The 12,878-nt window shown below is 39.1% G+C and overlaps 1 protein-coding gene across 1 annotated transcript; it reads left to right on the top strand.

Moving 5' to 3' along the window:
- Window positions 1-129: 129 nt before the first annotated feature.
- Window positions 130-11,052, top strand: kdm4ab (lysine (K)-specific demethylase 4A, genome duplicate b). Its single transcript, XM_056743735.1, has 22 exons — window positions 130-245; window positions 1,048-1,198; window positions 1,446-1,621; window positions 1,695-1,809; window positions 1,910-2,103; window positions 2,243-2,292; window positions 2,367-2,470; window positions 2,568-2,705; window positions 2,812-3,026; window positions 3,127-3,251; window positions 3,343-3,752; window positions 3,863-3,971; window positions 4,051-4,223; window positions 4,479-4,668; window positions 5,245-5,321; window positions 5,482-5,537; window positions 5,709-5,817; window positions 7,669-7,857; window positions 8,274-8,444; window positions 8,526-8,645; window positions 8,951-9,043; window positions 9,792-11,052. The coding sequence occupies exons 2-22, from the start codon at window positions 1,070-1,072 to the stop codon at window positions 9,930-9,932; spliced, it is 3,084 nt and encodes a 1,027-aa protein (XP_056599713.1). The 5' UTR covers window positions 130-245; window positions 1,048-1,069; the 3' UTR covers window positions 9,933-11,052.
- The last annotated feature ends 1,826 nt before the right edge of the window (window positions 11,053-12,878 follow it).

The following is a 12,878-nucleotide window of genomic DNA, read 5'->3' on the forward strand; positions in this document are numbered from 1 at the left end:
ACAACACAAACAGCGTATGACCGAAAACAGGGTTCTGTAGATTGTAAACGTGACAGTCATCTGATTGGTTATGGTGACCATGGCGTGTGGGCCAATAATAGTAAACAAATCCTGCACAGTGCACACGGACGCATGCGCACTGATCGAGATGTGATGGAGGTTTGTCAAGAGCAGCATCTTCTCTTAGCACAAAACATCTTCACGAAGGTTTAGGGCACATATTAAGGTTTATTTCGACGGAGTAGGTAAGTGTTTGTGTTTTAAGTTCTTATTTTTTATATATAGCTGTGATTTCGATGATATACTGATTAAATGGATTGTAAACAGTGAGGAAGTTGCTGGCTCGGAAGAGCTAACCGCTGCACTTTCACTACTGCAACAAACGTCTAACGTTAGTTTACCAATGTAACCACGTTATTTAATTTGTTGCGTTTGCACTGCGTAGATTTTAAACAAGTTATGTACTCAATATAGTTTCGATTTATTTATTTATCTGACGCTTTTGTACGAGGTTGTACTTGACGTTTGGCCTAACTTGTTAGCTTAGCCTTACGACTTTTAAAGAGACGCAGGTGTCGGCCAATCGGCAGCGGAGTTTCAGCACACAGGGCGGAGCCTCCTAATGGGCGTTGCGTGCATTGTGTGTATGGAGTTTGGCTGATTTCTGTTATGGCCATTGGCCAACAAGTCTTGTTAGCAATAGTTCTAGTTATTTGTCAGGTGTTTTTATGTAAAGGTATTATTTCCCAAAGTCTTATTTAAAGCTTAGCTTTGACATGCAATTTGTGGATGACGCTAATCAGTGGGATGCTATCAAACGGAAGTCAGATGTACCATTATTATGACTTTGTCATATCCACGATAATAATAATAATATTGTCTTAAAACAAGTAATATTGTTTATTCATTACTGTCAGTTTAATTTTATGGCTTATTGATGTTTTTTCTATAGTAGATTAATATATATGTCTGCAAAAGGAGAACCATTCGGTTTTAATAGTTACATATTACAGATACAATTATAATTTTTTCTCATTTATCATACAGGACTTGAAGACAGGCAGTCAAGATGGCGTCTGACACGCCAACGTCTAAGGGGATTATGACATTTTATCCCACAATTGAGGAGTTCAAAAACTTCAGTAGCTACATTGCATACGTGGAATCCCAAGGTGCACACAAGGCAGGCCTGGCCAAGGTTAGAAGAAAAGTCTTCACCCATTAACACATATGGAATCTGCTATCTTTCTTTACATTCTCTGATGTTTAAAATTCTGTGAAAATATATTTAAATCTCTATTACTAAAAAGTCATAAAAATTAGATGTATATTTGTGTATTTGGTCAAGAATTTTGTGCATACTACATTGTGCTGATCAATGTGGATCTGTGCATCAGGCTCTTTACTTGACTAAGCATGTTACACTTGATTCTGCTGACCGACAGATCGTCCCCCCGAAAAGCTGGAAGCCTCGGCGTTCATACGATGACATTGATGACCTGTTAATACCTGCACCGATTCAGCAGGTTGTGACAGGGCAGTCAGGGCTGTTCACCCAATACAACATCCAGAAAAAAGCCATGACCTTAAAAGAGTTTCGCAGAACTGCAAACAGTGACAAGTAAGTGTTGCATGACAACTGCTAATTTTCTTGCGTGAACGATTTATAACTACGCCTGCTTTTCCTATTTGAGGTTTTGCAGCCCACGATATGATGATTTTGAAGAGCTTGAAAGAAAGTACTGGAAAAACGTAACATTCAACCCTCCCATTTACGGAGCTGATGTGAATGGAAGTCTTTATGACCCGGTGAGTAAGCACTTGTGTCTAGTTTTTAAATATTTCAGTATGCTTCAAGGACCCCCAATTGTAAATAGACTCACCTTTGTCTTTTTCATGCCCTGTTCAGGATGTGAAAGAATGGAACGTGGGACGCTTGAATACCATACTAGACACTGTGGAGCACGAGAGTGGTATCACTATTGAGGGAGTAAACACGCCCTACCTCTACTTTGGCATGTGGAAAACCACTTTTGCTTGGCATACAGAGGACATGGATCTCTACAGCATTAATTACTTGCACTTCGGGGAGCCAAAGTCCTGGTAAATTGTTGAACCTGTTGGTTTCATTTTATTTCAAATTATCAAATGTTACAATTGAATGTCAGGTGTATGGATGATTGTTATCGAAGTGATGTGTGCCGATGCAAAATGGTAAATTTATTCTTGAATGGCCTCACAGGTACTGTGTTCCTCCAGAGCATGGAAAAAGACTGGAGCGCTTAGCCAAAGGTAAAGAGGTGTCTATTTTTTGTCATTTTCTCATGCTTAGCTTTTAACAATAACGTTGTTGTGTTATCTTGCAGGATTTTTTCCTGGAAGTTCACAAAACTGTGAAGCATTTCTTCGACACAAGATGACTCTTATTTCCCCTTCCATTTTGAAGAAGTATGGTATTCCGTTTGAAAAGGTGGGCTTTTATTCATGCATATATATATATATAAATATGTATATGTGTTTTCAGTAATACAGTAAGTAACATCAGTCTTGTGATGTCATTTTTTTAGATCACTCAGGAGGCTGGAGAATTTATGGTGACTTTCCCATACAGCTACCACGCAGGCTTCAACCATGGTTTTAACTGTGCTGAATCTACAAACTTTGCCACAAGACGATGGGTCGACTATGGAAAACAAGCCATTCTGGTAAATATAAAATTGTTCCAAAAATACTTTCTGTGTGTCAGCAACCTTTATCCCCACACTGCTTACACACGATGACTTATCCAGCCCTGATATGTTCTTGTCTCAGTGTTCTTGTAGGAAAGACATGGTGAAGATTTCCATGGATGTGTTTGTAAAGAAGTTTCAGCCTGAGCGGTACAAGCTTTGGTTGGCGGGGAAGGATAATGCTCCCATTGACCACTCCAAGGCCACGCCCGAGGCTGCTGAGTTTTTAGGTGGAGAAGCTGGAAAGAGTGGCACTCAGGAACTCGAGAACCCAAGTAGTGAAGGCCAAAAGAAGAGGTGAAAAATAGAAGCGCCTTTCAGTTTATTTGATCTTTTTGCATAGTGATTGCTCATGCAGGTGTGAAGAATATCTGACTTGTTTTTTTTATTAAATTAGCCCAGCCAAACAGAGGATAGGAACAAAAAGGCACAGAGTATGTCTGGATTTACCAGAGGAAGTTCTTCCAAAGACTGAAATGAATGACGAGGATGATGACTATGGCAAAAAGGGCCGATATGGAGGTGCATATTGTAGCTATTGATCTAAAATTCTCAGTGTTTCTCAGTACTTTGTAAAATCATGCAAATAATAATTTGTATTCAATTATTGCAGATGACAAAGATCTCCGGCTACTTCCAGTTATCCAAAGCACTACATCTGCAGAGCACATCAAGAACGCAAGCTACGGAGCAGCTACCTCCATTTCTAAAACTACTGCCCCGTCCGTAGGCTCTCCACAGCCCTTTCCAAAACACAATCTATGCATCGCATCTCTTCCTACCGTTCCTCACTCCCTGTCAGCCATGCCACGGGTTTCCTCCAAACCAGGTGTGGCCAGCCTTCTCTTTCATCGGACCCTGAGCACTTCAGATGCTTTGCAGGTCCACAGCTATGCCGCCAGATCTATTCTCCATAAATCTCAACATCCTAGCACAGTGAAGCCTAGAGAAGACCTCAGAGAACCAGACATCAAACCAGATGTGATGCAAAACTCTCACGTGCCAGAACCGAACACTGTAGAGGTTGGTTACTCCATTCACATAGTTTTTCTGTGTATGATGACATGTACAGCTTTTTCTTTATATCTATTTGGAAAAAACCTATCAATGCATCTCCTATCTTTTTTCCTCAGAATGAAATGGAGGGTGAAAAAGAGAATAAGAGCATGAAGAGGAAACTGCAGCCGCTCAGCAAGCTGCCGAGCCTTCATCCCCTCCTCCGAGAGAACTCCAGTGATGATGGTTAGAACCTGCTGCGCGCTGTTAGTTTATCTTCACGTCCTTGTTTATATTCCCGCTCATTAACTCCTTCTCCCCACAGACATCCAGGAGCCAACACCTGAGCCTGACGAAACAGATCCCTGGGCGAGATTTCTGGCTCCCATGTGGCAAAGCAAACCACGCGACTTTAGAGTTGAGAAGGATTTCAACTTTCGCATGGGCCAGCAGTCTCCGTACTGTGCAGTGTGCACCCTCTTTCACACATATGAAGAGGTATGACACTCACAGATCACAATTTGTGGTTAGACATAGAGACTTGAAGCTGCAGTTGAGTTGAAATTATAATTGGTTTGTTTTGAGCCCTTCAAAGTTGCACACAGGTTCAACCAGTTTAGAGATTACATTTTCTATCATTTTATTTGATCTTAACCTTAAAGCCAAGTCATTTTCCCTTTATATAATGCAAACTGTGACTGTTAAAATCTCCTTACTGAATGTGCTCTACACTCTGGGGATTCTTTTATATAGAGCGACATCATCAGCCTGAGTCAGAGCAGTTGTGCTGGTGATGGAAGAGACAAGCAGAGGTCTAAACCACTGATTCCAGACATGTGCTTTAACAGCTGCTCTGAGGGACATCTGTCCACCCCTCATCTGGAGCAAGATGGCACCAGCCGACTAGTCAGCTGCTCTGTGTGCAGTGTGCGCGTACATACCAGTAAGCTCTTTGTTTATGTTTCTGATGTTTTTTTAATGCTGTTTGATTTTGATTTTATCTTTTTATGCAGAATTATTTTCGGGTTATTGATGTGAAGCAGTACTATTTAGTCATAGGTTAATACTTCTGTTGTATGTTTTGTATTAAGTCTCTCTAAAATCCAAATAAAAATGGTTTACATACAATGTACAATGAATGGAAAGAGTAGCAAACGACAGTAGATTTGAAATGCAATCATTATCCCTAGAATACGATCCACAGTCAAAATTCTTTCACCACTTACCAACCATCAAGTTATTCCAAAACTGTGTGAAATTCTTCGTTCTGTTAAACACAAAAGAAGATATTTTGAGTGTTCTGGGGCACTGATGACTACCATTGTATGTTTTTTTTTTCTGTGTTACGGTGGTCAATAATGCTCCAGAACTGTTTAGTTTCCCACATTCTTCAAAATATATTTTCTAGTGTTTAGCAGAACAACAAAATAATTTGTGTTGACTTTTGCTATCAAACTGCAAAATCACGATGTAAGACAAGCACAACTAATGTTTTGTCACGTTGATTCTTCATCTTCAGGTTGTTACGGTGTGTCTCTGGACACAAACCTGGACGACTGGAGGTGTTCCCGCTGTGAAGCTAACGCCATAACTCAGGTAAACTTTAAAATAAAATTCATCTTTAAAACCTCTGCCAGACACGAGGCCGTTATCGCACCTTGATTTCGTGCTTGACAAGGTTTTTCCACTTGCTCCCACTTTCCCTCATCTGTTTTATTCCCAGTGCAGTCACTGATTGTTTGTGTCTCTCCCTCAGGACTGCTGTTTATGTTCTCTGAGAGGAGGAGCGCTGCAGAAAGCCAACAATGACAAGTATGTGTCAAGGGCCTTTTGCTCAAGGCACTTTCAATTAAACTCATTCTAAATTCAAAGGCACTTTTGTGAACTGACCCTCTCTCATCAGCTGACAGAGTGCCATTTAAGGTGGTTGTACCTCTAGGACCGATGTAACCTGCAGAGACTGAACCCGTGTTTGTCTTACAGGTGGGTTCACGTGTTATGCGCTGTGGCCGTGCAGGAGGCTCGCTTCGTGAACATTACAGAGCGCAGACCAGTCGACCTCAGTAATATACCGCTGCAGAGGTTTAAGCTGGTGAGTGAATGTTCTGCACAAAAACATGATGGATTTTGTGTAACAGTGTGAATTCAGTGCCAAGTGACATGTGGAGAGAAATCAGTTAATGTGGCTATTTGAATGTTATCAAAGCAGCACAAAACAATGAGGATTTGGATGAGAAGGGTAAAGACTTCAATCCAGGACACCGATATTTAAACAAATATATAAAGGATAAAATAACTCTATATATATATATATATATATATATATATACACTGTTGTGTATTAGGGCTGTCACAATTATTAAATAATTGTCCCATGGGGATGGTTTCATATGATCACAATTATTGCTCATCTCTATAGAAGACACAAGGTGGAGCTGTAGTGCCTCCATATCTCATATTTTAGTGTATATATTGTAAGTAAAGTATGGTAATGCTGGTCAAATGTACCAAAACAACACCATAACTCTGAAAAAAGAACTTTGAAGCAGATACCATAAAAATAACCTGCAGTACATTTTAATATTATTTTAGCTTATTCTCAGTATGAAAACCAACCTACCAAAATTTCATTAACATTGAAGTACAATTTTGTTGTAGTAAGAAATAATTCAGCATAGAAACTTTTATATGACTGATAGCATTTTAATGGTGCCTTCAATTCAGCCCTGATCAATTTACAAGTATTTGGCAGTTGTATTATTGACACGTAAAAGACCACACTTTAAATATATGATCACCCCATTTTTTTTCTGATGTATTTCCAAGAAAAAAACATAGGCTGCATCCGAAATCGCAAACTGTGACAGTACGTACTGAATTTGAATAAATACCTACCTATCGGCCGTTAAAATACTACGTTCTATATAGTATGAGTGGAAGTAGTATGAATATATTTCGGACATACTGCGTCCGCCATGTTTTATGGTCATGTGACCCGTATGCTTTATGACGTATTAACAACATCCTAAACATGAGCGTTGATAAAAACTATTTAGTCACAAGAAATTCATTTATTGGGCCGCCTTGAAGTTTTCCGCTATATATATATTAGATTTACTTTTGAAATTTGACCATTGCTCAGCTCCCGTGGCATCATGGGATAGTAAAGTGTTCGTTCGATTCACACTCACGCATCTCTGCGGAAATAATAGACCATCCAGGTGATTCTCGCATACTGTTTTTTGCATATTGAGGTTTCGGACATGGTAATGATTATAGATTATTAAATCCATAGTGTTTTTCAGTGGCAATGACAAACAAATGTTACGTGGCCAAAACTTAACTTCTGAAAGCCCTCTGGAATAATCAATAACTGTTAAATAGTTTTTATTTGGTTTAATACAAGTAATATTAATATAAATTACATGTATAATAAATTGTTATAGAGGGTATAAATTGATGTCACTTTCCCGCCTCCTTAAGTGACAGGACACGCTTGAGTGGTAAAACACAGCAAAATGGGTGCTTTTAATAGGAGAAACCAATACTAAAAATGCAGTTGAACTCAACTTTGATCCTTACAACTTAACCACGTGTCCTTGGACACACACGGAATTGCATTTCCTGATATTGTAAGCAGCTAATTTGCTGAGAGTTTTGCCAGTCAAGGAAGCATGTTTTGGAGTGTTCAGGTGGTGAGGTGACATCGCGTGCATTCTCTCTATACTAGCTAGACCGATAACCAGCCCGTACATATCCGATCCGTCTATTAGCAGCTCTAGTTTTATTTGATCAGATGCTTCATTGCTGCCTATGGTGTCAATACTGACATACAACAAGCTGATATTATACCAGTATGTGTATCACTTTAGCCCAGCCTTACCCAAAGCTCATTTAGATGTCTTTTATGCCAACATAACCACAAAGATGTGTTCCTTTGCAGAAATGTCAGTACTGTCGTAAGTGGGTTAAAAAAAGTGCAGGCTGCTGCGTGCAGTGCTCGCATGGTCGCTGCTCCACTTCTTTTCACGCCACCTGCGCACAGGCTGCAGGAGTTCAGATGCACCCAGATGATTGGCCCTTCGTCGTCTACTTCACCTGCTGGAGACACAAGGGTGGCATCCAAGTGGAGGTATAAACACAACAACGCACTGCAATTGACACAACAGGGAGTAGCGACTTGGCAGAGTGCTTTATGATAGCTGAACTATTCATACATGTAGAGAATTGGTTTTCACCTTGGAACCAAGCCAGTGTCCTGACATGAACCCTGTTTGTTGTGTAACAAAAAATCCTTTTGTAATCATATTTATGTCATGGTGGACTGTTGTTGACTGTTCCTTTGAGTCTGAACATAATCTCACATTACACAAATATGAGTCCCTCTCTGTTTCGTAAGTTATTTGTTTATTATACATTGTCATTCTTGACCGCAAAAAACAATATTGTTAATTTGTGAAAATATAATCTTGGTATCTTAAATATTGACTTGCGTTGTACTGTGACGAGATGTGTTAGTTGATGTGTAATCATTGTTGATATCTTCAGCGCAACAGGACGTCTATGCGAGAGCTGGAGAATGGACAGAAAGTTATCTGCAAGCACAAAAACGGCCGATATTACCACTGTGAGGTGGTCGAGCTGACCACAGCCACCTTCTACGAGGTCATCTTCGATGATGGCTCATTTAGCGACAACCTGTTCCCTGAGGATATAGTGGTAAGAGCCTAAATAATGGCTCTCAGTGATTATATGTAAAGATGTTTTGTGTCTAAAGAAATGCTGATCTTTATTTCCCAGAACAGGGACTGTCAGCAGCTTGGCCCTCCATCGGAGGGTGATGTAGTTCAGGTGCGCTGGACAGATGGCCTGATTTATGGAGCCAAATTCGTGGCTGCCCATATCATCCCAATGTACCAGGTCAGAGGACAGTAACACATTTGTGCACACCATGGGGGTTAGAGTTTATGGAACTTCAGACGCAGCAGCAAGGCAAAATGGATATAGTTGTCACGCTGTAAGATCTCTGTGTTCAGTGTAAACTGAGAATGTTATGTTGTGAGATTGGAGTAGCAACTAATGTGGGTTTGTCATCTGTTTAAAGTTTAATATGACAATATACACTACTATACATGTGCAATAATACTATAACATCATTTTCCATGATATTTACCCTTGTTCGATGATGTTTGACTTAAAAATGGCTATTTTTAACAAATTTCAAGGTGGAGTTTGAGGATGATTCTCAGCTTACTGTAAAGAGGGAAGAGCTGTACAGTTTAGAAGAAGAGCTGCCCAAACGTGTGAAAACTCGCCTGGTGAGTGATTTCATTCATGGATTATTCAACAAAGCATTTTATTTAAATATATTTTCACTATTACAATGGCATTTACAATTTTTTCTAATAGGTATGTGTGACGAAACATTGCTAGTCATTGTCTCTCTTCTTTATAAGTAGCATCATACACTGCCTCATTATTAGTTCCTCAATTTCATTGGTTCGTTGGTTTAATAAAATATTAACTTGTCACAATTGTAAATGTCTGGGATAATCTTCTGATGGTAAATTATTTTACTGAAGTAAAGAAATAAATATACAGGCTGCGACAAGCTTCTTTGAATTGTGAACATTGCTAACGTCAGTAGGTTCAGAATATATTTCTTATCAGTTTTCAGTTTTGGCCTCTGGGTATTGACGGTTTCAGCAGCAAAAAAGTAAACAAATGTTATGTGGCTCAAACTTCAAGTTGACTTTCTTCCACAGAACACAAAAGAAGATATTTTGAAGTAAGTTGGTAAACGAACAGCACTGGCACAAATTCACTTCTATTGTATTGAACCAAATGTGAATGGGTGCCAGTTAACAACAGTCTTCAAAATATCAAAATTTTATGTTCTGCAGAAGAAAGAAGTCATAGAGATTTGAAATGACAAGAGGGTGAGTAAATGATAAAACTATCATCTGATAAAACCGTCTTTAAGGCTGAGAATGAGTGTTGCTGTTCCAATGCACGTGTGGTCTATACCTTACATTAAACATATTCAATGAACATTTCTCTCCGCAGTCTGTGGCATCGGACATGCGCTTCAAAGGAGTGTTTGTAGAGAAGGAGGTAAAGCAAGACTCGAAAAGACAGCGAGTGATCAACTCTCGCTACCGGGAGGATTACATCGAACCAGTCATCTACAGGGCCATCATGGAGTAATTTACTCCCCACAAACTGCACGGTCAACACGCATATCACTAACAATACGACAAACAGGCCGGACCGGGTGCTTTGATGTTTTAAGTGGACAAACAGAAGGTCATGCTATCGGACAACTGGAAATACACATCCACCACTGAGTCTATTGTTTTAAAAACGTCAAGATCAAATTTTAGACCTTCAGGCAGAGTACGAATTTTTGCTGGTGTTCTTACTGTGAAGAATAATATCTTCAGCCATCAAAGGCACAGATGAGAAATATTAACAGGATTAAACAGAACAGGCATGTCTTGTGTAAGAATGTTTGTTTGTTCTGACAGCACACAACTGGCTCATGCTCAGTAGGAGGGTTGGACAGCTCTTTGACTCCCACTATCTTCAGTCAGATGGTGGTAATGTTTTTAATTACATCCCTCCAGACCCACTGGCTGACTGCACACAAACAGACCTTTAAACCATCGGATGGATCATGGTCGTTTTGGACGTGCCGTCCGGCTGACCTCTTTGAGTGGGTCGTCGAAGTGCTTCGCAATATCTCATGGATGAATCTAGTCTTTATTAGTATGAGCAGCTCTTTGTGTGATCTACTGTAAAGATGAGACATTATAGAAAACTTTAGCTTTATACTTTCACATTTAGATCGGGATTCTGTTTTATTTATATTTCTGTCAAAGTGCAAGGAATGACAGTTTCTAACTGCATATTAGTTTAAGTAACTTGTAAAAAGATGTATTTATATGTGTTAAAGCAAAACATTCTCTACTTTTTCTACTATTTAGTTGCATTTCTATGCCAACACAGGTGAGGGTTACTTGGACCGATCGTGGTCAAGCTAGTGCATTTATCAACGGGTTTCTCTTTCTTTTAATTGCAAGTTGAATTGTTCCTAGGGCAGGGAAGGCAACCTCTTCAACCACTTCATTTCAAGTGAACTTTGAAGGGTGCCTCATTTGAATCATCTACATTAAAAATAAATTTTGTGAAGAATTCTTTAGCATTGTATAGCATTCACATTCACAGACCCTTGTTTTGTGTAGTAGGCATTAAAATTCTTGGTCTCTTCATTTAAAAACTAAGAACTTTATTTTTAAATTAAAAAAAAATGTCTCCTCCTTGTGAACTGCGTGGTCATTTGTCTCTTTCAGCTTCAATTGGTGTGATTTGATTGACATCACAGTCAGTAAACACGCCTTTCACAACCTGTTTAATATCACATCATCTTAGTCTGTCCATGCATAAACCATCACAACAAGCAATTTTTAACACTGACTGTAAATCCAGTAAATGCTGCCTTCTTCCAGACAGGTCAAGTGTGTTTTATGACTATCAGGTGAAACCCATGGGAAATCATTGTTTAACTCGGGCATGTTGTTTTTGTGTTATCAAGCTCCAGCGAAAGGCTCTTCCTAGGAATCACTGATATTTATGAACGTGCATATCAGCAAATGAGGTAAATGTGGCATTGTGAGACCGGTTTAGAGGAGCAATGGAAGTGATCAAATCAAGGTTATATTCTAATCAGACCTGGCTTGTTTTTGCGTGATCTGTTTGTCTGGATGTCCTAACAACAACATATCAGATTGAGTAGTCTTTCATGCCAGGATGCAAAGTGCTTTTGTCTTATGGAAGTGATATCATTTCATTTGCTTTCAATTTAAATGGCTATTAAAATCCAGTGTGAAATGTAAGGTTATTGAAATGTTATGTGATCCCTGAGAAAACATATCAGTCACAAACATAACAAAGACAGAAATGCAATATAATATAAATAACTATGTCTTCAGAGATCTATAAAGACCTTGCATTATTTAGAGTTATGTTTATATTACCTTAGAACAAGCAATTTCTAAATACACACACTGGTCCCCTTGCATGGAGTCCACCATGTTATTTTTACAGCAGCCCTAAACGGAAAAACTGCTCTTCAGAGGACGTTTCATAAATACATTATCTACTTCAAACATGACGACATGTTACTGCTGTGCCTGCGTAGTGCTTCGACAGGAAGGGGGAGAGTGAGCCGTTGGTTGCAACATCACCTCTAAATTTCATACCCTTGACCTTTAAGTGCAGTTATTTTACTTCATCTATGTTTACTCGACCACCTCAAATAAGCATTAATGACACACCATGAGAAACGGTATCTCTGTTTAAGGAGGGGAGAGACAGCCTGCTAATGTGCATGCAACCTCACCCTTCTCATGATTTTCCATTGCCAACTATACAAAAGCTCTGATTACAACCCTTATCTTCACATCATTGTGCTGGTGAACAATCCGATCATTACCATCAATAATTCAGTGTTTATATTATCATAAAACACCTGCTTTCAGAATATCATTGGCTTCTTTAAACCATTCTGTCTGTATTCACTTTTATTTCACTTGAACGTGAACTGGAACAAATGGCTTGTTTATGGTCTAAAATACTCATGAACCCAGGGCTTCTAGGTTTCTGAAGGAAGTTCAAACTTAATGTGCACATTACATGAATTATCTCCGGGTCTTTTGTATAACTCGGCAAGTCAAATTCTGAAATTCTGCAGCAGTAGCATTAACTTGAATAGTAACTGCACATGCTCGCCATTCAGACCTAAGGTACAACTGAACAAAATTAATGAACAGGATAAAAAAAGAGATTTTACTTTAATTGATCTCATCTGTTTTTTTCCAACACAAATATATTTTCTTTAATAAATGAATAGTGTTAATATGGTATTTGATAAGCAGGTATGGTGTGGTGCTGGATTGGAGTACATAATGAGTTTAATGGGTCATGTGGGTCATCAAAGGGCTTCAAGGCTGAGTAGTTATGCCAAAAAGACATGTTGTTTAGTAAATAAGGTGTGTTTTGAACTAAAATAAGGCGTTAACCTGCTGAGCGTGCACTGGGTGAGTGCTGACCGCTGCCATTCTGTGTTGATACAACTCTAAAATGTTGCTTATT

The sequence above is a fragment of the Triplophysa dalaica genome, chromosome 3, assembly GCF_015846415.1.
Source record: "Triplophysa dalaica isolate WHDGS20190420 chromosome 3, ASM1584641v1, whole genome shotgun sequence".
In the NCBI taxonomy this organism is placed as follows: domain Eukaryota; kingdom Metazoa; phylum Chordata; class Actinopteri; order Cypriniformes; family Nemacheilidae; genus Triplophysa; species Triplophysa dalaica.

Bases quoted from the DNA above. Each gene is read 5' to 3' on its own strand.
- kdm4ab (XM_056743735.1), top strand. From the start codon at position 1,070: ATGGCGTCTGACACGCCAACGTCTAAGGGGATTATGACATTTTATCCC. The intron at 4,669-5,244 runs GTAAGCTCTTTG...CTTCATCTTCAG, and splicing joins CAGTGTGCGCGTACATACCA to GTTGTTACGGTGTGTCTCTG. The intron at 5,322-5,481 runs GTAAACTTTAAA...TCTCTCCCTCAG, and splicing joins AAGCTAACGCCATAACTCAG to GACTGCTGTTTATGTTCTCT.